Source organism: Eretmochelys imbricata, chromosome 7 (assembly GCF_965152235.1).
Source record: "Eretmochelys imbricata isolate rEreImb1 chromosome 7, rEreImb1.hap1, whole genome shotgun sequence".
NCBI classification, from domain to species: domain Eukaryota; kingdom Metazoa; phylum Chordata; order Testudines; family Cheloniidae; genus Eretmochelys; species Eretmochelys imbricata.
The window spans coordinates 85293243-85318834 of NC_135578.1; the positions used below are offsets into that span (position 1 = coordinate 85293243).

General features: G+C 41.6%; 1 protein-coding gene across 4 annotated transcripts; it reads right to left on the reverse strand.

Moving 5' to 3' along the window:
• Positions 1-25592, reverse strand: DNAJB12 (DnaJ heat shock protein family (Hsp40) member B12). 4 transcript variants are annotated; one of them, XR_013346661.1, is made up of 10 exons: positions 25415-25592; positions 17316-17490; positions 15664-15809; positions 10463-10648; positions 8559-8638; positions 6857-6966; positions 4782-4954; positions 3463-3614; positions 1977-2022; positions 1-1869 (listed from the first exon to the last, which is right to left on the reverse strand). XR_013346661.1 is itself a non-coding variant. In XM_077822023.1 (10 exons), the coding sequence occupies exons 2-9, from the start codon at positions 20631-20633 to the stop codon at positions 3493-3495; spliced, it is 1002 nt and encodes a 333-aa protein (XP_077678149.1). In that variant the 5' UTR covers positions 20634-20766; positions 25415-25545; the 3' UTR covers positions 1-2022; positions 3463-3492. The 4 variants fall into 4 exon arrangements, 2 of the variants coding, with proteins under 2 accessions (XP_077678149.1, XP_077678148.1); XM_077822023.1 differs by adding an exon at positions 20624-20766 and having other exon boundaries at positions 1-2022; positions 25415-25545; XR_013346660.1 differs by having other exon boundaries at positions 1977-3614.

Consider the following 25592-nt stretch of genomic DNA (forward strand, 5'->3'; position numbering starts at 1 on the left):
TCTCACATAATAAACATTTATTTATAGATGTACAATTGTATAATTAATTATAAATCAAGAAATACAGATTCTGTGAGTATCCTTTAGGATCTATGCTTTATTGCACATAGCGCTTACCATCCATGGATATCTACTTGAGAAATCAAAAGATTTGGTTGGATGGGCACTGGAGCAGGAGTGCCATTTTTACAAGATGTCAGCACCTTTTGCAAACATGAGTTGTCTCTCACATTTCCCCTCCAACATCTCTTAATGCTGGGTAGCTCTTGTGCCTCTGTAAACAGCACTTATTCCAAAATATTTTATTTCCACCATACCCCTCTCCAAAAATCTGGGGGATATCTTTTAAAACTTGAAATCAGATCAGATACACCACAGTCGTGGATAGTAAGGCTTGCAATGAACAGGAGGGCTCAGAACCATTTTGCTACATAAATATCCAGTTAAAAAATAGAGCTGGTCAATTTCAAACAAAGAGAAATAAACCCATCTGGCCTTTCACTTTTCTCCCAGCCCTTTACCACCTTACTTGGCAGCCATTGCTATTTTGATAAATTACACCATAAGGGAACTCTGAAAACTGTTCTTATAGGAAACGTCTTTAGGCAAAAATTAACATCAGGGTAGAGAAGAATCCAGTTTGTGCCATTAATGGTAACTTAGCTCATTCAATTTTTGCCTCTCCCACTTCATGTGTCAAAGAGATACGCTGGGTTTAGAATAACCTTGAGCGCTATCCTGTTGCTCTAATCCAGGTCCTGCTTGCTCAAGCAAGTAAACCTAAGGCTTTTAGCAGCATAATTTCTTCTTCTAAAATGAATGATGGGCAAAACCATTGCTGTAAAATGGGTAAAATGTAGTGTGATCTACACTACACTGTCAGATGCGTCAAAGCCCAATTAAGCAACTGAAAATTAATCATCCCCCTTTCTGATCTCCCCACCAAAACTTCTTTCACAAGAATCAAAGACTCTGTTTTTTTGGGATGTCAATACAGGTTGAAACATCGGAAGTGTTATGGCAAGGTAACAGCCATATTACAGTTAGCAGTCTGCTGGATGAGGAACTCTGAGTTCAGGAACGAGAAGAACAAAAGGATATAGCTCGTGGCAGGCCCTGTTTACAGAACTAATGCTGCACACTGATTACAAGGCAGAAATAAAGCAGACTCTGGAAAAAAAAGTTACACGCACACACACACAAACCAAACTGAACACTGATGAGCTAAGACCATTTACGATAATCCTCTCCTTGCCGTACAAGAATCCAGCACTCAGTTGACTGCCACCAATTAAATTAATATAGCAAAAACAAATCAGAAGTCTGGTCAATTTTAAGAAATCTTCTTTCTACAGATTTTGAGATTCTTTTATAAAAAAAACTCAGTCACAAAATTATATTTTCCTCAACAACATAAAAAAAATAAAATAAATGTAAAGTGTCATCAAATGACAACCTGAAATTGGATAGTTCTGCAGGGCTGGATGGCCCCCCAAAACAGGTTAGAGTTCACACTTTACAGTTTACTAAATTGGGCAGAAAACTAAATAATTTAATCCAATCCCTGCATAGTTTAAAAGTACAACATACATACAGCTATAAATTAATTCTAAATAGATAGATTCTTTTCTTATTAATTGGTTTTTAGTCCTAAAAAAATCTTCCAATTTCTCTCTCCGTTCGAAGTGACCAGTGCAATCATGGAAGGGTCTCCTTCTGCTTCACGGCTTGCTGCAGTTTGTTTTTTTATTCTACACTTGTTCTCATGGTTGCTGTATCCTAGGAGAGACTAGACTGTCGCACTCTAGTGGTGTTGGAAAGAAGGGGAGAAGACAGGCAGCTTTATTTCCTAACTGCTGCCTGCTGCATCTAACATTGGAGAGAGAGAGAGAGAAGAGAGAGGGCAGTTGTGCGTTGCTAATTCTCCAATTCCACTTTAATTTAAGGTTTGATTCTTTAAATATAAAGTCTGTCACCTTGGCTCAGTGCACTTCGCCAAAAGTCTTCAGGCATTTCAAGAGTCTGGGAATAAAAGTGGTAACTGTGTCAGTCTCCAATCCATGGTAACCATTTAACAGAAAACACCTTCCCCACCCACCTCCCCAAATTACAGGTAACATGTCTAACTGAAAAATGCTAAAGTAGTTCTTTATTTTACAGCTACACTCTTCATTAGACCATGGATACACAGAGATATGCTGAGTTAGAGAGAGAGTGACAAAGTTAATTAAAATATTTCCATTTAATAAGAGGAACAGTTATCAAAACAGGGTACAGGGCATATAAAAAAAAAAGAAAAATCCCAAATGCAAGACACGCTCAAAAATGGCAGACACCTGAGCTCAGAACTGACTTGAAGGACTAAATTTTCAAATGTGCGCCACTTGCCGAAAAACAAAACAAAAAACCCAACCCTAGCCCTCCTAACTTACTTGGGTACACAACTTAGGTGACCAGATGTCTGACATACAAGATAACTAAGGTGTAATGGGTGTGCGTGCATCTGAAAATATGGTGCTAAGTGTCATTTTGTTCCCCACTAACAAGCCCCTGCTTTTAATTAAATTTGTGAGAGATGGGGAAAGCCTGTGTGTTTTACATTCATCCTGTTAGTTGCTGATGGGTGAAGCCTCCTGCCTTTGCAAAAAATCAGACCTAATAATGACCGAGGGAAGAGACTCCATACCCTGGGCCAAATTTTAATTTATTTGCACACAGCACTCCTGTGAGTAATCTAGTGCTACGTTCGTTTATGCCATTTGAACTGCCACCATACCACTCTGGTTCATCAGGTTTACCACGCTATTGTGCTGCGAAGACACCATGAGTCTCCAGCACTCTCAGCTGGCTTCTCCCTGACTCCCAATTCAATGAAGTGAGTTACCTTTACAACCTGCTGCATAGAGTGAGAGTTTGGTTTGGTTTCACTGAGTGTCTAGGGAAGACGACAGAGGGACAAGAAACATCTACCTTACAGAAATCTCTTCCCTGTTATCGTATTTCTTCAAGTGCCATGGTACAATAAAATAGGGAATAGAGCAACAAAAACGGGCATTAGAAATGTGACTGCCAGTTGCCCAATCTGATAAATGCTTGATAAAGGGAACAACTTCTGACCAGCCAAACCAAAAAGTGACATTGTCTCAAATGGATGCTTGACAAGAACTCAGCTGACTCGCAAACATAGCCAGGCCTTTCACTTTGCTCCCAGAGAGCTGACACCAGCAATGCTAAGAAACAGATGTGAACTGGAAGAGCATTTGAGGTGCTGGCATGCAAATTAAACCAACCATCCCAGTGAAGGTGTATATGCTTGACAGAGGGTTATGCTTTCTCCTTGTTACACATGCACATTGAGAGGAGAGACACATGGAGATCTAGATCTCAATTAGACATTTAAATAAGTATGAAAATCATTGATGTGTCATGCTTCAGTGTCACAGGAAAATCACCAGCTCGTACTTAGACCTCCGCTGAGTGGTCTAGTAGTGACTATCCATGCATAGAGGCTTGAACTTCAGACAGTCTGCTACAGCTTGGGGTGCCCATCCTCTGTGCTCTTTGATACAGATCTGAATCTCCAAAGTAACGTGCTCGATAAAGCAAGCCTTCCTCTGAAAAGGAAAAATTCCAACATTAAAAACAATCATTCACCAAGATGTGAAGTGTGATGTCTCAACTCCTCAACATCCCATTGATTTCAATGGGAAAAGGATCTGTCCTCAACTTCTTCAAGGCCAGATGAAGTACAGCGAGAGGGTACGGAATAGCTGATGTCCTTTGGAACAGAACAAAAGTGATCTTTGAGCCCTTCAATGGCTCATCCTAAGGGAAGTTTTAGATATGTGCTGGGAACTGGAAGTAGCCCTAGTGTGAATTAAATGAGTAACATAAGGGGTAGCCTGGTAGTGTGGGAAAGAAGAAATATGGAGGATCAGAGTTTATCACTCTAGCTTGGTCCGTTGCATTGCTCTGCAGCAACAACTTTGGCTGACTCAGAATAGCAATGTCAGGGTGTCACATTCAGCACTTCTTGGTGAGAAAGATAATTCGCATGTTGTGGGGATCCAAGAAAGCTTTGGAATCTTTTTTATCCCATACAAACAACAGTGCCAATGTATTTACACACAAATCCCAAACTGAGCATTAATTCAAAGCAGCTGTAATCACCTATCATACAGGCATTTGAGAAAGGGGCCAATCGAGGGTGGAGTCAATAAAATGTTATCTTTGATGATAACTCTTTAGAGTTAAACAGTCATAAAAAACCCTTGAAAATGACGAGGATTCCATTTTTCACTTTGTAGACTCTCTGATATGGCTTGTTAGACATAACGGGGCTGTAAAGATATACACTTCGTAAGCACTAAATCACTTTTTTCTAAAATGAAATGATAACCCCAGGGCAATAAGGAAACATCAGGAAACTCCTGAGAGTCTCCTGGCCCTACCTTCCTGATCCCTCAGGAAATCAGAGAATTCTGTTTATATCCCACTGACATGGCAAAGGAGCTCCACAGAATGGAGCTGCTACACTGATCATTTCTAGAATATTATTGTTTAAAAACATTATACGGGACAGAGGTGACCGATTTGTCATCAAACCGTTGAAGACACAGGGCCGATGGGCTGCCTCAGGTCCTACACAGCAATGAAATTATGATTGAACTATCGGAGATTTATGTATCTCAGTTCCTCCTCAAGGACTTTTTTCTAAAACAAATCAGACTTTTAAGAAAGTGTCCTCAAAAGGTTTCCATTCCTCCCACCATGCCACTCACTTTGTTGCTTTTCCTTCCAGCAGTTATTTCTGAGGTTTGCAATGTAATCGTCTTCCACGCTCCTCTCAACATTTTTCAGGTTTGTACCAGTGTACTCTTCTACAAAGTTCTCAGCTACATAGTAAGCTACTTTCAAGTGCTCCGTCACTCTCCTGTGTATGTGACCCACAGACCTAGTCCAGGGAGAAAAGCCAAAATAATAAATGTTATTCAAACACAGAATAGAAATTTGTGGACAAGCAACAACTAATAAGCATTATTAATCTACTCAAAGGACATATCCTTCCTGTACACTTGCTGTTTTGGTAAGGAGAGTTTTATCTCTGGTGGAATGGACATAGTGGAACATTCTACCAGGTGGAATAAAACCTACCTACCCAACCAATCAATTCTTCCCTGAGCTACATGGGTGTGCTTCAGAACATTGGTGTATCTTGGGTGTTGACTGCCAGAGGACTCCATATATGTTTTAGAATTAAGTGCTCATTACAATCTTCAGCAGCTAGTGTTTGAAATACTTTTTGCTACTTCCTTCCTAAACACACAGCCCTTCTCCTTCAGGATGTGCCCCAAAGATGCTGTGTGTGTCTGGTTATGAATCTCTGAAGCTGATGGATCTCGAGCTGAAGACTAAGACAAACCAGTATTTCAGAAATATATTTGTACACAGCATGAAGTCATAATGTAGGTCAAAGTAGAACAAAGACACTGCTGATAGCTAAGCTTGCTCAATAAGGCTGTCTGCTTGATGAATACAGACCCTCAGCTCCTCTCACTGCAGATTACTGTTAACCCCAAGAGTGACACATTGCTCTACCTAGCAACATGCCGCAGTATCCACTATTGCTGCAGGAAAGGAGCTACGTTCCCCTCTCCCCGTGCCCTCCTCCTCTCCAATTCCTTCCCTCTTTATTCAAGACAGAGCCAGGACAGAGAATACCTCCAAAAGGTATTCTCTTCTGATTCACTGACCAGACACTTCAGACAGTGCAGATGTACAAATACATCCCTCAGTAGGGTCACCCAGATATACTAAGCAAGGGCTTGTCTAAACATGAGGTTGATCCTGATTAACTTAATGCGTTGGCAGACTTATTTCAGAACAAGAGTGCCTTGTTCCTGTTTAGCTTAATGTAATTTGAAAAAAGGGAAACCTAAGCATACCCTTCTTGCCACTCAAAACAGAGCCCTAGGTTCTTCGCAAGCTTGAGCCCCATGCCTGTGTGTTATGTCAAGAAAGGAGATGACATTTTGGGCACATGTGAAGAGAATCAAAGCATATATCATTTGACTGTAAAAACCAGAGGAGGAACATGACCTGAGGAGCCTATAACCGAGTTAGACAAGCAATACAATTCTGAAATGCCTGGTGGCATGTGTCTGTCTCCTAACGTGGCTGTTCAAGGCCAGGAAGACAGCCGGGCACGAAGAACATCTCTTGAATCCCAGCTTCTTCTTTTCTTCAGTCCCAACATAACCCGGAACTGGGCTACTAAATAACTAAACTATCTATATTTATCACTTAACTAAATTATCATGACAGCAAGAATGGAAAAAAACTGGATCTGAATGGACTGGAGTAGTTCACATCCATCTGGCACAGCAGATAGAAGGAACTGAGGTAGTAGAGGGCACTGTACCTTCTTATATATCCTCAGAACATTCAGAGACACCGACAGCAGAGGTAGGAGGGGTGCGTGAGTGCTCTAATGGCTGCTTCTTGGAGAAGGTTCTACTGTTAGGCACCATGAGGTGGCACAATATCCATACGTGGGAATATGCATAGCCACTCAAAGAAGAAAAATGGGATTAAAGGGGTTTATTTTTGCTCATTGATAATGGGTGCTGGCAGATCTCCAAGTCATCCTTCTCAACAACTACAGGTGTTACACAATGTTATGGGGCATGTGAAAGCAAGAGGAACATTAGGAAAGGAAAGGGAACAAAACATACCAAAAAGTGAAAATAAAACACAAAGATCCCAACCACTAACATACCAATTCTTGTTTCCAATTTCTCCCCCCGTTCCCAGCCCACCCCCAAGCTAAATATATATGAGAGTTATGGGTACTAACGGCCTGTGGCTCAAACTGTAAGGTGGACTGGAGACCATCATCTGGCTGAGAGCTGAAACAATGATCAGGATGAGAATAGGCATCAGCTGGACAAACAACCCAAGGCCACCCTAAGGGGGAACAGAAATATACAATGGAATGTCATCAATAAGTTTACATGCATAAGACTATTTAGCATCTCACCCTCCCTTGCAAACCCAATCATACTGTGTCCTTGATCCCACTGATGTGAGCGGGAAATGTGTTTTGCATTTTGCATTAGTCAAAGACGCAACAGGACTGACTGTTCAATGAGGTTTAAAAATAAAAATAAGAGTAAAGAGAACACTTCCAAAGCAGCTTGTGGGGATTTCGCTGCCCAGTGATTCCCTCCAACAGTGATGGCAGTCATGGGGTTAAATCCCTGAGCATTACTTTGAAAGCATACCTGAAAGTACTGAAGCCATGCTACACATCCCAAACAACCATCACGTTTTGGGGGTGGGGGGGTGGGGGGGGGGTTGGAAAAAAAAAGCCTTGAATGTGAGTTTGGAAGGATTCATGACATTGTTATATTTAAAGATTTCTAGGACAGTTGCTAATGCGTATTTCATATCCATGTCAGTCTGTAGAGACTAGTACCACAGCACTAGATAGATTCCTTAGAAAGTGCTCCCCCTTTACAATGATATGCAAGATGAGTTTGCCTCCCTTTCTGCCTCATCTCTTAAATTCCCTCCCCACTCTAGTGCAGAACATCTGGCCCCAAAGACCTAAGAAAAAACACCCAATACCATTTTTTAAAATATACTGTAGATCAGCCCAGAGATTAATGATCTATACTGCTGCGAAAGAAATCTGGGTTAGCTCTATGGCCCCTCTGTCTTATTTCCCTAACCAGATGGGGCTGGGAGCATTGTAGAAGCAGTACATTTGGCCTCTGTGACAAAAGGAGACACAGAAATGCCTCCTGTCACTATAAAAGTGTCTTCCTTGACTAATTAGAGACAGGAACAGATTGGAAGTCCTGCCCTGTCCAGTGCTCAGTGGAAAGGTAGTGGCATGGTAATTTGAGATTCAGGAGCAAGAAAATCTCAGAGTTCAGAGAGAGGTTGGGGACAGAAAATGATCACAACACTCTGTTTATTTTTCTGGCATTCTTAGATTATAACAGCTTCAAATGGGCCTGAAGTTAACACTGTGGTATCATGCAACAAGCAGCACATCCTGGGTAGCAAAATGAGGAGGAATGGGTGTAGATGTTATGAGGACTCACATATAAGGTGGGTAAACCCTCCACTATTCAGTTAATTTCTGCTCATTGTTTCAAGAGAAATCTGACTTTTGGAATTAAGTGTTTAGGTAAAAAAGAAACTTCAGTTCATGCTGCATTTGGCTGATGCTATAATTTTATTTCAATATGACGCTATGCCAAAGAGAAAATGACATTTATTTTCCCACTGTGTAAATGGGATCCAGTCTGATAAGCTGCATCTGCATATGTATGAAAGTCATGGGAATTCAACTGTAAGTAAGTTAAACAGGCAACTCTTCTAGAAAAAAAATAAACTCACGTGAGATTACAATAGAAAAGCACTCCACTTATCTAGGAAAATGGAAAACTAGGTGGCCAATTTCATACAATGGCTACAACAGCAACCTGTTTTTTGGGTTGCACACATTAAAGCCTTTTTACTTTCCCCTTGCTCTTGTCTCCACTTACATCACCCTGATGTTCTCGTCTGTCATGCCTCTGATGGTAGGTATATCGCATCCTGCCATTGCTGTATACGTGAACATTACCTGTGGGCAACAGAAATCCATTAAAAAGAATCCAGAACACGGGGACTTTCTGACAGCTAGCCTGGCAGATGATGAGATCAGAAGAATTGTGCACATGCCACATCATCCTACCTGATTAAGGATGCAACACATGAGCAGATTAGACATAGACATATCACAATTAAATTCAGAAATTTTCACCTAAGCCACCCTGTGATGTTGGTTGGAGTTTTAGCCAGGTGTCACCAAGTAATGACATTGCAGCATCACTCTAGAAAATAATAATGGAGGCATCTTTAAAAAGTGTACCTGACCAGGTGGGCTGTGAGGGTGAATGCCAACTCAGCAGGGATGATAAAAAGATTTTTTTAAAGGAAGAATTTGGATTCACTGCCTGGTAAGCATTTAAGAAATGAGTGGTGAGCCCTAAAATGAACAATGTTACTGCCAGAAAAGACTTAGTCCCAAGATGGGAGAGTGCCAAGCAGACCTGCCTGAAGGGTAATTGGTGGATGGTCCATACTATTTGTGTAGCCAAACTGGAGGACTTCAGGGCGGGTGGAGACATTGTGCAAGTCTCTTCAATACTGTGTAGTGTTGAATTTTAGATTATAAAACTAAGAAGTTTTTAATAAAATAATATTTTTTCCTAGTTTCCTGATCAGAAAAAAACCTGCTCTCTTTTATAATTAAGTGTAGAGTTCCTACAGCTGTCATCTTTACTTAGCTGTAGTTTTGAATAATAGAAATAGCCTTACTATTAACCTGTTTATGAATTCACATGGTAATGGGGAAGAAGAAATTATAACCAACCCCAATAGTCATCTTTCTCAGTTGTCTCAGTGGTTTCTTCACTCAAACACCTAGTCCATTATAGCTAGCACAATGAATACTAGTAAAAGCTTTACCAATGCTTCTGCAAGTACTTACTGTTATTATGCTATTCCTAGGTAATTCCTCTACTTAGGAGAGGGAATAACACAGTAACTTTACGTGCTTGTAAAAGGAAAACAGTAAATATTTTAATGGTGACCACTAAAATGTGTACAAAGGAAATTAGGGAGACAGCTTCTTGCCCTGATCAATTTATATAGACAAGATACAGATTTACTTTCAATCTGAACAAATTTAAATCATGTACTACAGAAGTCCCTAAAAGTTCACTACGGTCAGATTTGGCTAGCGGGGGAGGCCATGACTACTCAACACCTCCTTGACACATATACAGAAATAAATATTTTTGATTGATTTTTCTGAGGGGAGAGATAGGAAAGTAGGGTGAGAGAAGTGGAGACTGATACCTGCTACTTTTAGTGTCTTAGTTGTGCAGCACAGCAGAGGTTGAAGACGCAATTTGGGTAAGAGATCTCTTCTTGGTGTTTAGTGGCCTAGAAGTTAGTATATTTATTCTGATGAAGAGGGTTTTAATACTTCCTCAAAACAGGCTTGTAAAGCTAACGTAAAAAAGTGACTTAAAAATGTTCAAGACAAATTAAAAACGGTGAATATGACCAGTATGCAAACATCCATTTGAGGGTCCTAAGAATTCCAGCTCTGATGACACTACCTGCTGGTTCAGTAAGCTATTTGTCCTGTGGGCTGAGTTCTCAGAGCTCTAATTTTAACCATTTAGGAAACTGAGATGTTTACATCAGTAACGGACAGTCACTTGTGAAGGAGAACTCTCATGTACTTCAGCTGTTGAGAGGAACACAGCTTTCAGTATCACCACAGACTGCCAAATAAACCATTACTGCATTATTGTTCTGTCACAAAAGTGGCAGCAAAGATAGCTGAATGGAATCACCCTTGCCCACAGAGAAGATTAAAACTTGACAGGCTTACTAGAAGGAAATCCACCACCAAAGAACATGTTGAAGAGATCCTCGGGTGAGATGTCTGCTTCGAATCCACGGTGGAAGTCTGTATGACTGTGTCCATGTCTTGAAGGGTTGACTTTCTCATCTCCAAACTGGTCATATTGCTTCCGCTTCTCTGGGTTGCTCAATACTGCATATGCATTACCAATGGCTGAAATATTGGCAAAAAGGAAGCACAGTTAGCCTATTTCTCCTGGTAATACATTCCCCTCTTCTGAACAAATTTTGAACCTGCAAACTGACAGGTCCCATTACATAGATTCAATTGTCAACTACCCACCCTCTTTAAAAGGTTATTTAACATCCCTGATCATTAGAGGAATGAATCTCTCAGCTGGATGCAAAAAGAAGAGGAGAACAAGGTCATTTGATGAAATGATTGAGACCTTGATTAACTCAAACCAGGATCAATACACACAGTGCTCCTTCGCTCAAATCCTGGGGTGCCAGAGATATCCTTCCAGATGAATCAGAAACTCGAAATTCCTGGAAGGATACTGTCAAGGATAATGGCTCTACATTTTGCTGAGTTTAAAAGTTGTTTTTTTTACTTGAGACACAAGGTGGGTGAGGTAGTAATTTTTACTGGACCAACTACTGCTGGTGAAAGAGACAAGCTTTTGAGCGACACAGAGCTCCTCTTCAGGTCTCCCCTATACCTAGAAGTTTCTGTTCCTGACTCTGCTGAATACATTTTTTTTTTTAATGTGTAAGGATTAATTTTCAAATTAACTTCTTGAGCCATGCGAAAATATATACTGAAGCATGGCTTTACTTGGAAAATGTACTCTAAAAATGACATTATGCGATTCCAAGTTTATTGTCCAAAAACATAACTTCACAGAAGTCACAACATGGCTCAAATCACTGAAAGGCCCAAGGCACATAAATAAAACATCTTAAAGAAATCCTGGGTAAAGGTTTTGTCCATGCAGGTTACAGGTCTCAGAAATTTCCACATACCAGAGGGAAGGGGGACAATTAAGAGGAACAGCTTACATAGCATTGTGACAATGGAAAAGTACTGAAACTAAACCCTAGTCTCCTTTCTTCATGACTCCCTTCTTCCACTCTTGCCTCACTGTAACCAACCTGCAAGAATGCTTACTTGCAGCTTTACTGCTGCTAAATTTGCATTTGCTTCTACATTTGCATTTTCTTTTCTTTACACACCTCCATTTGTCAACTCCCTTATCTACCTACCCATCTACCTGAGAGTTTCTGTCCCTGACTCTGCAAGAGTCCATTTTCTCTCATCATCTTCAACTACATAGTGTGATATGATAACTTATGAGTGAGGAGGATATATACAAGTTAATTGTACTGGAGTTGATGGAGGATTTTTCAATATAAGCCTTGCAAGGCTTTCTCCTTCAGACAGATTCATCTAACTCCTCCTTTCCTGTTGATGCACATGTAGCCAGAGCAGCAAGAGGGCTTATCTATATGGGAAAGTTATGCCAGTATAAGTTAAGGTGCAAGGAACATTGGCAGGAAATTCAAATGGAAGAATCTGAGGTCTAGGTTTTGTTTTCTGTATGCACTTTTATTGACATTAAAACTCAAGAGATATTAGCAGTAGCGTTCCCAATATGTATTTGGCACTGTATTGCTGCTAGCTCACTCCAAACCGGAAGTTTAGCTAAAGTGGTCAGGTTTAAATTTTTTTCCCCAAAGTCTGCCAGATCTAGAGATAGGAACTCCAAGGGACAGTGTGGGCTACTGCAACACTGATTAAGACAAGGTCTCAAGGCAAAACATAGCACTTTATCAGATGTCACTGGGAAGATGAATGTTAAGGCATCAGCTAATACGTCAATGTAAGAAAAAAACACTAAAATTTGCACTACATATTTTCCCTTCAACCTCTGGAACCAAACAGCTGGGCTTTAATGGGCATTATGAGAAAAGTGTTAACATCAGAGGCATAATGGAATGGAGAATCAATGAGACATGGCTTTGAGGAGAGATAACCTGACAGTTGATAGCCCAGTAATGGAGGATAAAGTGCACCTTGCTTAATGCAGTTTTGACATGTAACTTGCGTCTAAGCCTTCAGTAAATATGATTATTTAAGATTACTGGTGAAGAAACCTGCCTTTTGCCACTGTTCAAGGATTGAAGAGTAAACTGTTGAAGAAAGGTTTATGATAGCCACTATGTGGATGTCTGCACACACATGCAGATTTGACCTGAACCCAATGCATAAAAGGTCTCTCCCAGGTGGCTAGAGGCTCAGCCCACTATTTGCTAATGGCAATACACTTATCAGTCATAGACTTAAGAATTAATAGGCCTGAACAACCCCTGCCTCTGACTTTTGCTCCTCAATTTATGCCTATCTATTTTTTAAAAAAAACATACCCTAATATCAAATAACATAGCAGTATACACTTGAAAACAGACTTTCCAACTCCCACCGGAACCTCATGTATTTCACTCACAAGCTAGCTAGTTGAAACTGGACATGATACTTTTTTCTCACCATCGCCCCTAGAAACTCATCCTAAACTCAGAATCAAGCTTGGTGGCTTTCTTCTTAGCCAACATCACCAGTATTAAACACTCTGCAGGTCAAATTATGCCTTCAGTGACACCTATACAATCCCACTGGCTTCACTCTTATTTGAATAGGTGCCACCAAGAACATAATTTGGCTTGCACAGTCTTTATTATTGGTGGTCATGAGTGAGAAGGACACCGAGGATGGAACTTGACTCTCAGGTCCCAATTCAAGGCAATGTTCTAGCACCTCTATGCAATTTTTGTGCTGTTAAAAGGACAGGAAAACAGCTGGAGGCCAACTCCAACCTCCCTGAAAATATTACCCTGGCAGGTGCAAGTTCCCTGGGTGGTACAGGGAAAGAAGGGAGGGTCAGAGTGCAGATGGCAATTCTGGGCTGCTGGACAGTCCTTTAGCAACTGCTGCAGCCCAGGCACGAATTAGTAGCCTTTGGGGTTACTCTAGTTTACACTAGAGGCCAAAATGGCCCCCAGCAGCCTCAGAATCTTAAACGACCTTGGCCACACCCAGCTGTGCCTCTGGAATAGGAAAACTCAGGCCCTAAAAGACTGAGGGCTAGTCTACACTATAAATGCTACATCAGTGCAGCTGTGCCACTGTAGCGTGTCTGGTGAAGACGCTTGATGCAGACAGGACAGAAGCTCTCCCATTGGCATAACAAAACCACATCCAGAACCAGCAGTAACTATGTTGGTAGGAGAAGCTCTCCTGCTGACATAGCACCGTCCACACTAGCGCTTAGGTCGGTGTAACGTACACTACTCGGGGGTAGCTTATTCACATCCCTGAGCGACATAAGTTAGGCTGACATAAAAGTGTTAGTGTGTACAAGCCCTAAGATAAGTTAGGAAGGTTGTCAGTTGGAAAAATCTTATTTTATTGGTAAACTATGTCATTTTGACATGGCATCAGTGAAACACCATGAACACAGAACCCCAGGAAACTTTCACTAGAGATGTTTTTCAGAGTAGACCTACACTTAAATTTAAGGCTTAATATTAGAGGGAATATTTTCTAGTAAATAGACTTTTAAGCCAGTGAGCCCACCTTTTCAAGCGTTTGTTTTATCAGGCTTGTCTAATTTGATATTATCAAGTACTTAATGTATACAAAAATAAACCTATTTTTCTTAGCACACTGCTTTTTTCTACAGACCTTAACATAATGAGCTAAACTCATTCCTCATGTAACGCTACGGATTTTCCCAAAGTGACACCAAGTATTTACCTGGGCCACAATCAATTGTTGAGTATTGATGCTCACTTTGCAAAGTCCCCTGAAACAAAATTGACAACGCAAGCTTTCTAGTTCTTTCTGCTCAGATAAAATTAAGATGCAACATTAACACAAAAGAAAATGTTAAGAATCATGGAAATTAGAAGTTCAGTAATTTAGCCCTTATCCCTAAAAATCAGGACTACACCCTTTGTTCTCTAGCTACATTTAAGTCTAGTTTTAAATATTCCAAGTGACAGGGCTTCTCTTGGTAAACTATTCCACAACCTAATAGATCTCATTACCAAGAAAATTTCCCTTTTCAGTGCCTACAATAGTTGACATAGGGTCTGAGAATCAGGATCTTTACATTTAGTTATGTTTTGTTTTAAGTTATTGGGGATTAAAAAAAAAAAATCTTGGCTGGCATTAGTTACATAATTGGTTCAGGTGCACAACTGAGTTTGTTATTTGGGGTTTATATATAGTAATTCCATTTATGATATTTTTGTTTAACTGCAATATTGATGTGTCTGCTGAGAAATCTGAAGTCTTATTAGAGGACTGCTTGGAAAGCTCATTGGGTGGGAGAATTTAAACTATGTAACTGGTTTCTCTGATGCCAGCTCAGAAGAGGGCAGTTTTCCACCAGACACTTTTTCCAACCCCCGCCCCCACCCACTTGTGATAAATTCAGTTAAACGCTGTGCCTTTTAGAGTTATACTAAGGCACTTTCTGATACCTGCAGTTATAAGAGACAAGGGTTACTGTCCCAACTGCTGACTCCTATGCTACACACCCTAATGAGTCTGTAACAGGTTGCTGGTCCTTAGGTACAAGTGCACATCCCTGCCCTCCGTTCCAAGCCCTGTCTCTTTAAGATCGGGAAGGTTGAGGGGAGTTATTGTCTCCAGGAAGAATTCATGATGGAGAAGGGTCAGCTGACTAAGCATCATGTAACTGCTTGCTGAAAACTGTATAGGATTTCTTCTAGCTCAGTCTGCTGAACATGAGGGTTGAGGGAAGTTCCTTCCAGGAGGCCTAAGAGATAGCCAGGAAGGGCTACTTAGGGGGAAAGATGTGTCCTCTTGCTTTGCAGTTAGTTGGTGGAAAGTGGACCAGGCCTTTTCTCCCCAGTGTTTGTATTATTTTGAGCCTTGTTAATAAAATGAGCCCAGAGGAAAAGGACATGAACTCAGTTGTTTTGGGAGCTTTATTCTACTTCCCTGGCTGGCGAGTTTGTTCACTGGCTTACAGGGTCCCCTCTTTATTTTTGTTTAATACACACACAGAAATTAACAACCCATCAGCCTTCATTTATCATTTTAGTATCTTTTAGATGAGGTTGTACTTAGACTGTCACCCCAATACACGACCGTCAGCTTGTGAGGGAGTTGAGTTCAAGAAACAGGAAACACGTTTTTACCTTTGAATGCTTCTGTAGCACCTGGCGCGTGGTTCTTATCTGGGTGAAATTTCAGTGCTAGTTTCCGGTAAGCCTTTTTCAGGTCCTCGTCAGAGGCCTCTCTGTTCACTCCTAGAATTTCATAGTAATCTTTACATTGCTTTACCCTAGAAGTTAAGAGAAATTAGGTGACGGGGCAGTTAGTTTGAGGTAAGGAGGCTTCTTACCTTTGTATGCATCAACTTTTCAGCATCCCTACATCCCAGTTCTGGTTAATATTGTCCTCTGAACTTTGGTTTACTCAATTTTGATTCCTCGGTATGAACCAGTTTATGTCACATATCTGTTTGCCCTGTGCTTTTATTACCAGGTATCTACAGTCCTTAAAGAACAAATGACTCAACCCAGTAAAATGACTGTGCCCTCAAGTGGCCCAATGTCACCTTGCATTGGTGTGGAGGCAATTTAAGAAAAGGTTTAACAGAATTAATAAGCATCACACCATGCTTTGAAACTCAATAAATTCAGGTTCTAAGGGCTGGTTAAGGGAAGCTGAGTCCATGGTTTGAGAGCTCCCCCCAACAACAGGGACAGACAGCAAGAGTGATCCCTCAAACGCTGGGACAGGATCTGGGGAAAACAGTTCTCTCGGATTCAATTAATTCACAGACCAAACTGACTTTTGAAATAGTCTGTTGAAGATTTCCACAGGAAGGAAAAAAGCCTGTTCAGGGCATGGAACCCTGTGTTACAGTGGTCTGGTTCATACTACTGTTGTTCAAGGTACATTAGCAGTTCCACAAGGAATTCTCTCTTTCCCCCCAACCTATACAGCAAAAATTCAGAGCTAAAATATGATATAGGTCACAGAATGGACTCTTCTTAAAAAATGGATTAAGTAGTAAAAATATCCAGAAGCTAATCAGCTCAAGATGATGAGTGTTCTTGTGCAATTCAAACATACCATAGCTTTAAAAAGAGTTTAGCAACTGATTATGCCTAGTTAGGTCTATCTGCTCTTAGTATTTACAGGGTGCGGGATAAATGCCAGCTGAAAACCTGTTTTCAAACAGTATACTGCACATACCAGGTAAACTTGTTCCAGGCAATTTTAGCAGGAGTTTTACTAAGCATATTACAACATGAAAGTGTGATAGAATGGGAAACCACCACACAATACCACTACCAGGCTCTCATCAAGAGAGACTCAGGACTGGAATATCAGCAGGCACTACAAGTCAGGCCCGATGTGCACTGGCAGAATTTACTTAATATTAATTATCTGTATTAAGATGTCTAGAAATTTGAGCCTCACTGTACTAGGCATACATATTGGCGGGGGGGGGTGGAGGGGGGAACCTTATGCACAGGACATCCAATTCCAGCCAGGGCTATTAAATCCCTCTAACACTTTTATATTATAATCCCATTAACAACTCTCCAATTACCCAAAATTCTCAGATAATTCAAAATCAATCATTACAGCAGCACACATCACACACAGTTTCTCCAGGTATTCAAAAATCTGTGTTTCTGCATGTTTTAAATGTCTTTGAAACACTCTGGAGAACAGACTGATACCATGCAATAAAACCAAACACCATTGGGGTAGATCATTAATGTCACCGGACAAACTATTCTGTCCTATGAAAAATGAAGCAGTGACTGCCTACCTCTTAACTGCATCCACCTGATCTTGGGTGTAACCTTTGTTAGTTTCCCCACCTGCCTCCCCATTGGCTGATGGGAAGTCTCCACTCATTTTCCTAAAGTGGGCATTTGTGGACTCTCTGGATTTGGACTGGCCATTGGCAGATTGTTCATTCTTGGTGAGGGATTCAATCAGCACTAAAATTAAAAACAATTGAAAAAGAGAAAAGTTTAGAGATCATCCAAATCACAGAAGCTGCATTGCCCCTTTACCCACTGAGAAAGAGGGAGCCCACTTCATCTCTGTCACAACCATAAGGATCCTCCATTTGTTCTTCCCCCTTCATCAGACACGCCATCTTTTCAGCCCAGGAATGCCAGTGTTCCCACTGCTTCTCAACCAAAAATAGGGGGGCACTGCTTACTGATTCCAGATACTACTACTTCAGCAGGGGCAAAGCACACATCCTCCACAGCAATCCCAGGCCCTACCAGCCTGGGAGACAAGTGTCTGGAAGTCACACCAGGGTCCCCAAATTACTAGACATTTGTTTTCTCATTTTCACTTTTTCCTGCCTTTCCTTTAGGAACAATTATTTCCCAGTTTGTATTCCATCTTCAGGGAATGAATAACCTTTAGAGAATGGTACCCTTGGAACAAGTTCACCTCCATCCATTTAACTCAACTAACCTCCTGACTTTCAGTCCCACAATGCTCGATAAGTTACAATACAACATTGCTACCTACGAGGTTTAGAAAACAATCCCATGGGATAGTCACAAATTTGGTAAAAGGGGGAAACAAATAAAGCTTCCTTCTAATTTTCCTCTGTTCTAGAGACACTGTAATGATTCAAATACAGTATGTGCTGAATAACTTCCTTTAAGCACGGACAGCCACAGTACACAGCAACGGTGGTGGGGTTGTGACTATAAAGTCTAACAACATCAGATCCAGAGCACTTTGGTTTAGGGAACTGTGTCTCATTTATTTGCAGGAAAGCTATGAGATATAGAGAGGTTTTTCAAATTCACATTTTAAGTGGGATGTGCAAGTATTTTCTGTATATTGCTCTAAGGCTCTTCTGTTTTAAAACCTCTCCTTCCATCCTCAGGACTCCATGCTATGCCTACCACCTTTCAGACTGGGGCATGGCAGACATAATAATTTAGACCACAGCCCAACAATGCAGCTCCGTAATTGGCCAGAGCAGGGAGCTGAAGATCATTGTGCTCTGCAGACATAAAACCACCACCCAAATTCACTTTTTCATCTAATTTTGCAACGTTCACCTTTTTGCAAAGTATCTTTTTACTAAATTTCAGACAACTCTTCAAATCTGTAGTTTCCGTATTTCATAAGGCTTGTCCGTACTGTATAAAAAGTATACACACTTAATAAAACTAGAAATGGAAAATAGTATTTACAGGCATATCAGTAACTTGAAGAGGTTGCAATCCTTTATCCAGAATCTATACCAGAGAAGGACATTCCATCTATTGCAGTGCCCAAGAGTCTACTTGAATGCACATTTAAGACCTTCTACCACAGGGATATTGCTTTCTTTATGTAACAGCAAACAACATATGCAAGCCAGCAGCTGAACCAAGATATCATATCTGCTACACAGAGTTTATGTTTGGGCAAGAAGAAACAGATCAATAATCCTACAACCAATAAAGAGAATCATTACAGAATGAAGGATAAAAAAGCAAAGAACACTGAAGGCTAAGTACCTTGCTGAATTGCCTGTTGAGATTCTGAACCTTAAAATATTTCTTCTTTCAGAAAACGTTGTTAAATAGATCTGGCTGTTACAAAACTCCCCATAGATTGTAGTTTACAGGCTGCCTCTCTTGACCTTATAGGTGACACCAGATAGGCTGCCTCATTCTTTTTCACATTTCCCACACCAGTTAAATGCAGAAAATCTCAATTAGATTAGACAGTCCCCCTCTCTACAAAAGCAGGAGTGTTTCTTATATTACATTTTCAGATATGTTGTTCAGTTTAGTTTTTAAAGTCCCAAGCAAGAGGGCTACCACAATTTATTTTGTTCCAGTCTAATACACCTCATTGAATATCTGGAGAAATTTCTTCACAGTCTAAATTCTCTCTCAACTTCATCTCACTACTCTTATACCTAGAATTCTACTTGATATTAAATTTATCTTCCTCCTTAATATTTACACTACTGAAATATTTGTAGATCTATGGTCCTCTGCTATTCCTTAGCTAAACTATACCTATTTAGCTCTTCAAATATTGTCTCAAAAGGCAATCCCTCCATCCCCCTTATTTTTTGTTGTTGTTCTCTGAATTCCCTTTAATTTGTCAATATATTTCCAGTAATGTGGTTCCAAAGCTGAATGTTAAATTCCAGGCTCAGCTGCAGCAGAGTCACATGCTGGGACTACTACTTCTCTGCTTCATAACATGGCTCCTTTCCATATGCATCCCAAAAATCACAATGGCCTTTTATGCAGCCATAGCACATCGCAAACTCGTGTCAAACTTGCTGTCCATTATTACCCCTGTAGTTCGGTCAGCATTACTTCCCAGCTTTCTCCCTCCCCATTAGCATGTGTGTTTAGATTACTTTTTCTCAGACGTATTAGCTTGCATTTTTTCAAATTAAGTTGTTTTAGCAAAGGCAACTAACAGTTGTAAAACTACCATAAGCCACTGACACTTTGTCTATGCCAGGGCTTCCATCATGGGTGGTGTTTTTTTGTAAAATTCCCTATTGTAGACATTAATTTATATAGTGATAGCACATAGAGAACCAAGTCAGAATCTGAGCTATATAAGAGCTAGGTACTGTTATTATTGTGCTAGGCAGTGTACACACATGCTCTACACAAATGACTTTTTGATCTTTGCTAGCACTGATTTCACTAACAGAGTTGTAAGTGAGATTTTTAGGAATCAGATTAACCATACAAAGTCTAAATTAACATCATGTAATTACAGAGACTTCAAGATTTCTCCCCAGCAGCATATTACTAGGCATGTCACAGAATGTAAAGAAATAGAGCTTACACTCAGATATGGGCTGTAGGAAGGTGAGAGACATAATAATAGAATGGTTGGGGTTATGGTAGGAACTTTTAAGCGGCACATTAAAAAAAAAAAAAAAAAATGGACCCCTCTTTACTTGCATCCTAGGACTCTGATCTGCCCATTTCCACTGACCCATCCATTATTCCACATTAAATAAGTCTTCTGTCTATTCTGCCCTACCCAAGCCAGATATTTAGGCCTGAGTATAACTGCTCCAGGTGCAGGTAAGGATGCCCACACATGATGAGCAAACTGGTATTTATTCACCCTTCAGCATCTGTTTTCCTGATCAGCACCATAGCAAAACTCTTCAAGAAAGCCACGGCATCTCTGAGGGTGATCCATTCTTGCTGGAACAGAGCTTCTCAGTTTCTAGGATGAGTTTTTCCACAAAAAGATTACACTTTTTCCTGGGTAATTAGATAAGAAAGGTTAAACACCAACCTTAAGGCAAAAATCACATCTGAAACAGAACAAGCCTATTCATCATGTCTGCAGTTGTGGGAGGAAGCCAGACAGGACCAGAGAGAGGCATACAAACAGCCTAGAGCTCCACACTGGGAAAGAGTTCGCAAAACAAATGATCCCCCCAAGATTTTCCCCTCCCCCCCAAAAAAAGTTGAGAAATCAAAGCCAATTTTGGTTCTGTCTAAAAAATTTAGAGCAGGAATTCACACAAGTGACAATAAATATATACCAATAAAATAATTTCTTTCCTCTTTTCTTTTCCTTTTTTATTTTTTAACTATTCACTTCCTGGTCACTTTTGATAAATGTCAAAGGCATGTGTTTACTCTTTATTTCTAAAGCTTACACAGACACACATCTGGGATGCTGCATAGTTCAAAATAGTTAAACAAACCCAGTTCATAGAATCAAAGAATATCAGGATTGAAAGGGACCTCAGGCGGTCATCTAGTCCAACCCCTGCTCAGAAAAAAAAAACACAAAAAAGCAGGACCAATCCCCAAATAAATCAGTTCAATGGGCCAGATAGTCACTTGCAAAATAAAGCAGGCGAGAAGGAAGAGCTGTTTAAAAACAAAACAAATTAAACCCAACAATGTAGAAATGAGATGAATAGACTTTGCAGAGAATCCTAAAGATAGCTACAGAGGGATGGACTCTGGTGCATATGCTCAATGAGGGAATTCTGTAGCTTGGGTCTGTAAACCAAGAAAGCTCTACTTGCAACACAGCTAATGGAATCTCAGGATAATAATAAAGGCAATTATGTCTATTGCAACTTCCCCAGAAGAGACATTAGGGGACAGACCATCACTTGTATATAGCACCCTCAGGCCTAGATCACAGAGGACTTTATGGAATCTCAGCAGTGCAGACTAGGAAGGGCCAGTAGCGTGAGACTGTTTTCTCCCACCTACCCAGGCTTCGTCACCTTATTCCTGTAGTGATATCATAATGCAGAATGCATCATCAGTCATCTCATGACCACAATATCATAAACACAGGGAGATGACCTCACAGCCAGAAGAGATGCCAGGAGAAAGAAAGCAATGGGAGTTTGGAAAGTTAGCTGCAAAATACAGAGCTGAGTAATGTCATTTATCCCACCTTCTCCCTGCATGCAAATCCCTCTCCGTGACTCTCAAAGCCCACCCTGGCCACTGAAATAACAGGCATGTTACTAATAACTTGCTCCCAGAGAACGATAAAGTGCACTTCCATAGCACCTTCCAAGCGCTCTATAAACAGTAAGTCCCGTGTAACCTCTGTGAAGTGTATTATCCTGGTTTTACAGATAGGGAAGCTGGAGCAGAGAAAAAAATATCTTGTTCAGTGCCATTCACTGTGAGTCACTGAAAGGGCCAGAAATAGAACCCAGTAATTCTCATTCCTGACTCTAACCATTACATAACACTCTCTCTTAAGTAGTCTATGCCATCTTCAGGCAGGTCTATACTACAGACATTACAGAGCCATAGTGTAGATGCTTTCTACATCAACAGATAGGATTTTTCCCATTGATGTAGGTAATCTACCTCCCCGAGCAGCGGTAGGTAGGTCAGCTGAAAACATGGTGTAGACATGACTAGACCAGGGATCAGTTTGGTTTAACCACAGCACTCTGGGATGTGAATTTTTCACACATCTGAGTGACAAGGCTGGTTTGATATACATTTTAAGAGTAGACTAGGGTTCAGTCTCCCTCCTCAATTAAAGAGCATCCTCAGCCTTAGGATACGGTGTAAAGCAGGTGTGAAATGTGGCCACTCTGGGCTGTCAAAGGCACAAGGACTCCTCTCGGGGAAAAATACGTAGGCTCTGTCTGCTGCTGGGTTTCAGTACTTCTAGGTACATGTCTACCCAGCTCAGGTAGACATACACTCACTAGCTCTGCTTGAGCTAGCACACTGCCAAGTGGCTATGGTAGCATGAGCGAGCTGCCCAAGTACAACCCCATCCGAGGTCCTTGACATGTATTCAGGCAGCCGTGGCTGCACTGCTATTTTTAGTGCACTGGCTCAAGAGCATATGTCTACCTGAGCTGTGAATCACACCCCGCAGCCCTGGTGGAAAACAAGTATGGAACCAGAGGGGGCAGGTAGAATTTTTGTTTTAGTGTGTGTTAAACCTAAGAATTTATTCCAAGCATCTACCCTTATTGGGTGAAAGGTCTGGTAATGCAGGAATTGGATTCCAGTTTACCCATGTATGCTGATTATGATGGAGGCAGCTGTACTGCAAGTTTTCCTCCTCCACCCTACCAAAGATTTCAACATGAACTTGTTCCGTCATACTCCGGATGTAATCATGCCTCTAATTTGGGTGAGGAGCAGGGGATACTTTATCAAACCTTTCATTTAACACTCTGCTTCTGTCCTAGTCATCTGCTTTCGGGGGGGGGGGGGGGGAGAAGGGGGCTGAAAATGAGCTCCCTGAAGACCACAAAACCTCTAAATTGTGTGTGTTTGGGGGGGGAGAGGGGGACCGACTAGATATTGCAATGAAACAGTGGCAGGACAGATGGATTTTTAAAAGATTGGGGTATTTTGTTCTGAGTTGCTTAAAAAAAAATAAAATAAAACCAGACAAAACTTACAACCTGGTTACGCTACCTCCATCAAAAAAAAAAAAAAAAAAGCACTGTTTACAAGTTTATTATGTTTCATTGGCATGACAAGCTATGCAAGCATTACTTAGGTCTTGTCTACATGGGGAAGTCACAGCAAAGTTCATAAGAAATAGCTAGGGTGTGAATTCAAAGCACAATAGCTGTTCAGTACTAGCTCCCTGTGTGGACACTCTTATTCTGCACTAAGAATGTCTTTTTGTGGATTTGGTTAATCCAATTCCAAAGTATGTACACAAGGAGCTAGTCTGGAATAGCTGTTCAGCAACAGTTTTTCTGCACTAGTTATTCCGGGCTTTTTCCCTATGTAAAAAGCTGTAAAAGTAGAAGGGACAAGATCCCCCGGGTAACTGTCAGTGATAGATACCATCTACTTGGGACAGAACTTCACAGTGTCTGGTGTTTTTATTTCCAGTAATTATTTAACACTACTGCCTATTCCTGAAACAGTGGAGAACAGTCCATTCCTGAGTGAAGCTTCTATGAAACATGATGCCATTTCTGCTCTCTCTTTCCTTTCTTTCACAGTTTTTCCTCTCAGCACTTTTCAGGAAGAGTTTCATTATTCATTATTTAAATCCTCAAGTGAGAGCTTGATGGGAAGCAATTCTAGGCCCTATATATTGCCAAATAACACGCCACCAGTGCTACACCCTCAAAACCTACAACTCCATGTCCACATATAATCTGTCTAACATCACAATATTTAAGACACAATAATTTTCCAAGCACAATTTCACTCAGAAGCTTATCAAGTGTCTGTCTTCATACTTCACCAAACTGAATTAATTAGACTTTTTCAGCAGAAATACTGCCTTTTCACTGTTAAGAAAGGGACGAAGCTTAAGCACGTAACATTTTTTACAATAAAGGCTATTATATTGAGCAAAGATGCTCATCCTAAAGAAGTATGAATCATCTCAACAGGAGTTGATCTTTACACATAGGAAGGACTCTTCCCTATTTCTCTATTATACCTCATTATGTGAAACATCACCTCGTTCTAGACTCAAACTTCTGCACACCCAAATCTGGTGTTATTTCACTGTCCAGCTTTAAAAGCAGTTTACACATTTTGTAGGTCCATAGTAAACCCACATTTTCAGAACACTTTACATAGAGGAAAGGACCCTAATAGAATGCCTTGTTTCTTCCATCACTTCTGATTGAGAAGTTCAGTTTTGGTCTGTCACATCTTTGGCAGTTAGAGGACAACATCACCCCAAAAGTGTGCAGCAAAATAACACATACAGGATTGGGAAACACGTACTGACATAGGATGAGCTGCCCCATGCCTGGGTGCAAAGGCCTAGGGCAACACAGACAGGGCTAGGACAGCAGCTTTCCCCCGACCCCATTAGCCAGGCTGGCCTTTTCCCCTGGCAGGCTGGGGTGGGAGGAGCTGCGAGGGTTTAGGGGCACTTCCAGAGGGAGAGGCAGGGATGGGGAGCGGTCTGTTGATGGGTGAGATGGGTCTGCAGGATGATGGGGGAAGAGGGAGAGCTGGGGGGATGGAGGAAGTTGCGCAGGTGGGGGCTCCCTAGGGGCAGGGGAGCGACGGGGTCTCTGGGGGCGGTCAGGCAGACGGGGGGGGTTTCTGCCGGGGGGCTGTGTTTCGCTGGGAGGGGGGCTATTGCCCCCCCAGCCTGACAACGCGGTGCCCTCTGGGAGCTGTAGTCACTCAAGCCCCAGTAGTGTGGGGTTCCGCCTCCTGTCCCAACGCAGAGGGTCTCGCTTCCGCCCCAGCTTCCCCATGACTCCCCGCGGTCACAACCTAGCTTTACCCACGGGGGGACTCATACTGCAACCCCCGCCGCCCTTCCTGCCGGGCCAGCGAGGACTCCATGTCCCATGAATCCCAGCGCGGCGGGGCTCAGTGCGCAGGCGCAGTGCAGGTGAGAGGTCAGTAGCGCCGCCGTTCGCGCCGCAGGCCCCGGCTCCCCCGCGCCCCGGACCCAGCTCACCGCGGACTCGCTGGGAGGGGTAGAGGCGCTGGGCCTTCTCCAGGAAGCGGAGCGCCTTGTCGGGCTGGCTGGCCTTGATGGCGGCCACGGCGATGGCAATACAGCGCTCCGCCTCGTCCCTGTTGGACTCCATGGCGGCGGCAGTGGCCGAGACGGGAGGAGGGGCCGGCGCGCGGCG

What these genes read in the sequence shown, in the direction of transcription:
- DNAJB12 (XM_077822022.1), bottom strand. Translation starts at nt 25,547, where the DNA reads ATGGAGTCCAACAGGGACGAGGCGGAGCGCTGTATTGCCATCGCCGTG. An exon ending in GACGAGAACATCAGGGTGAT is followed by an intron (nt 6,967 to 8,558) that starts GTAAGTGGAGAC and finishes GTTCCCCCTTAG; the next exon opens with GGTGGCCTTGGGTTGTTTGT. An exon ending in TACAGTTTGAGCCACAGGCC is followed by an intron (nt 4,955 to 6,856) that starts GTTAGTACCCAT and finishes TCCCTGGACTAG; the next exon opens with GTCTGTGGGTCACATACACA.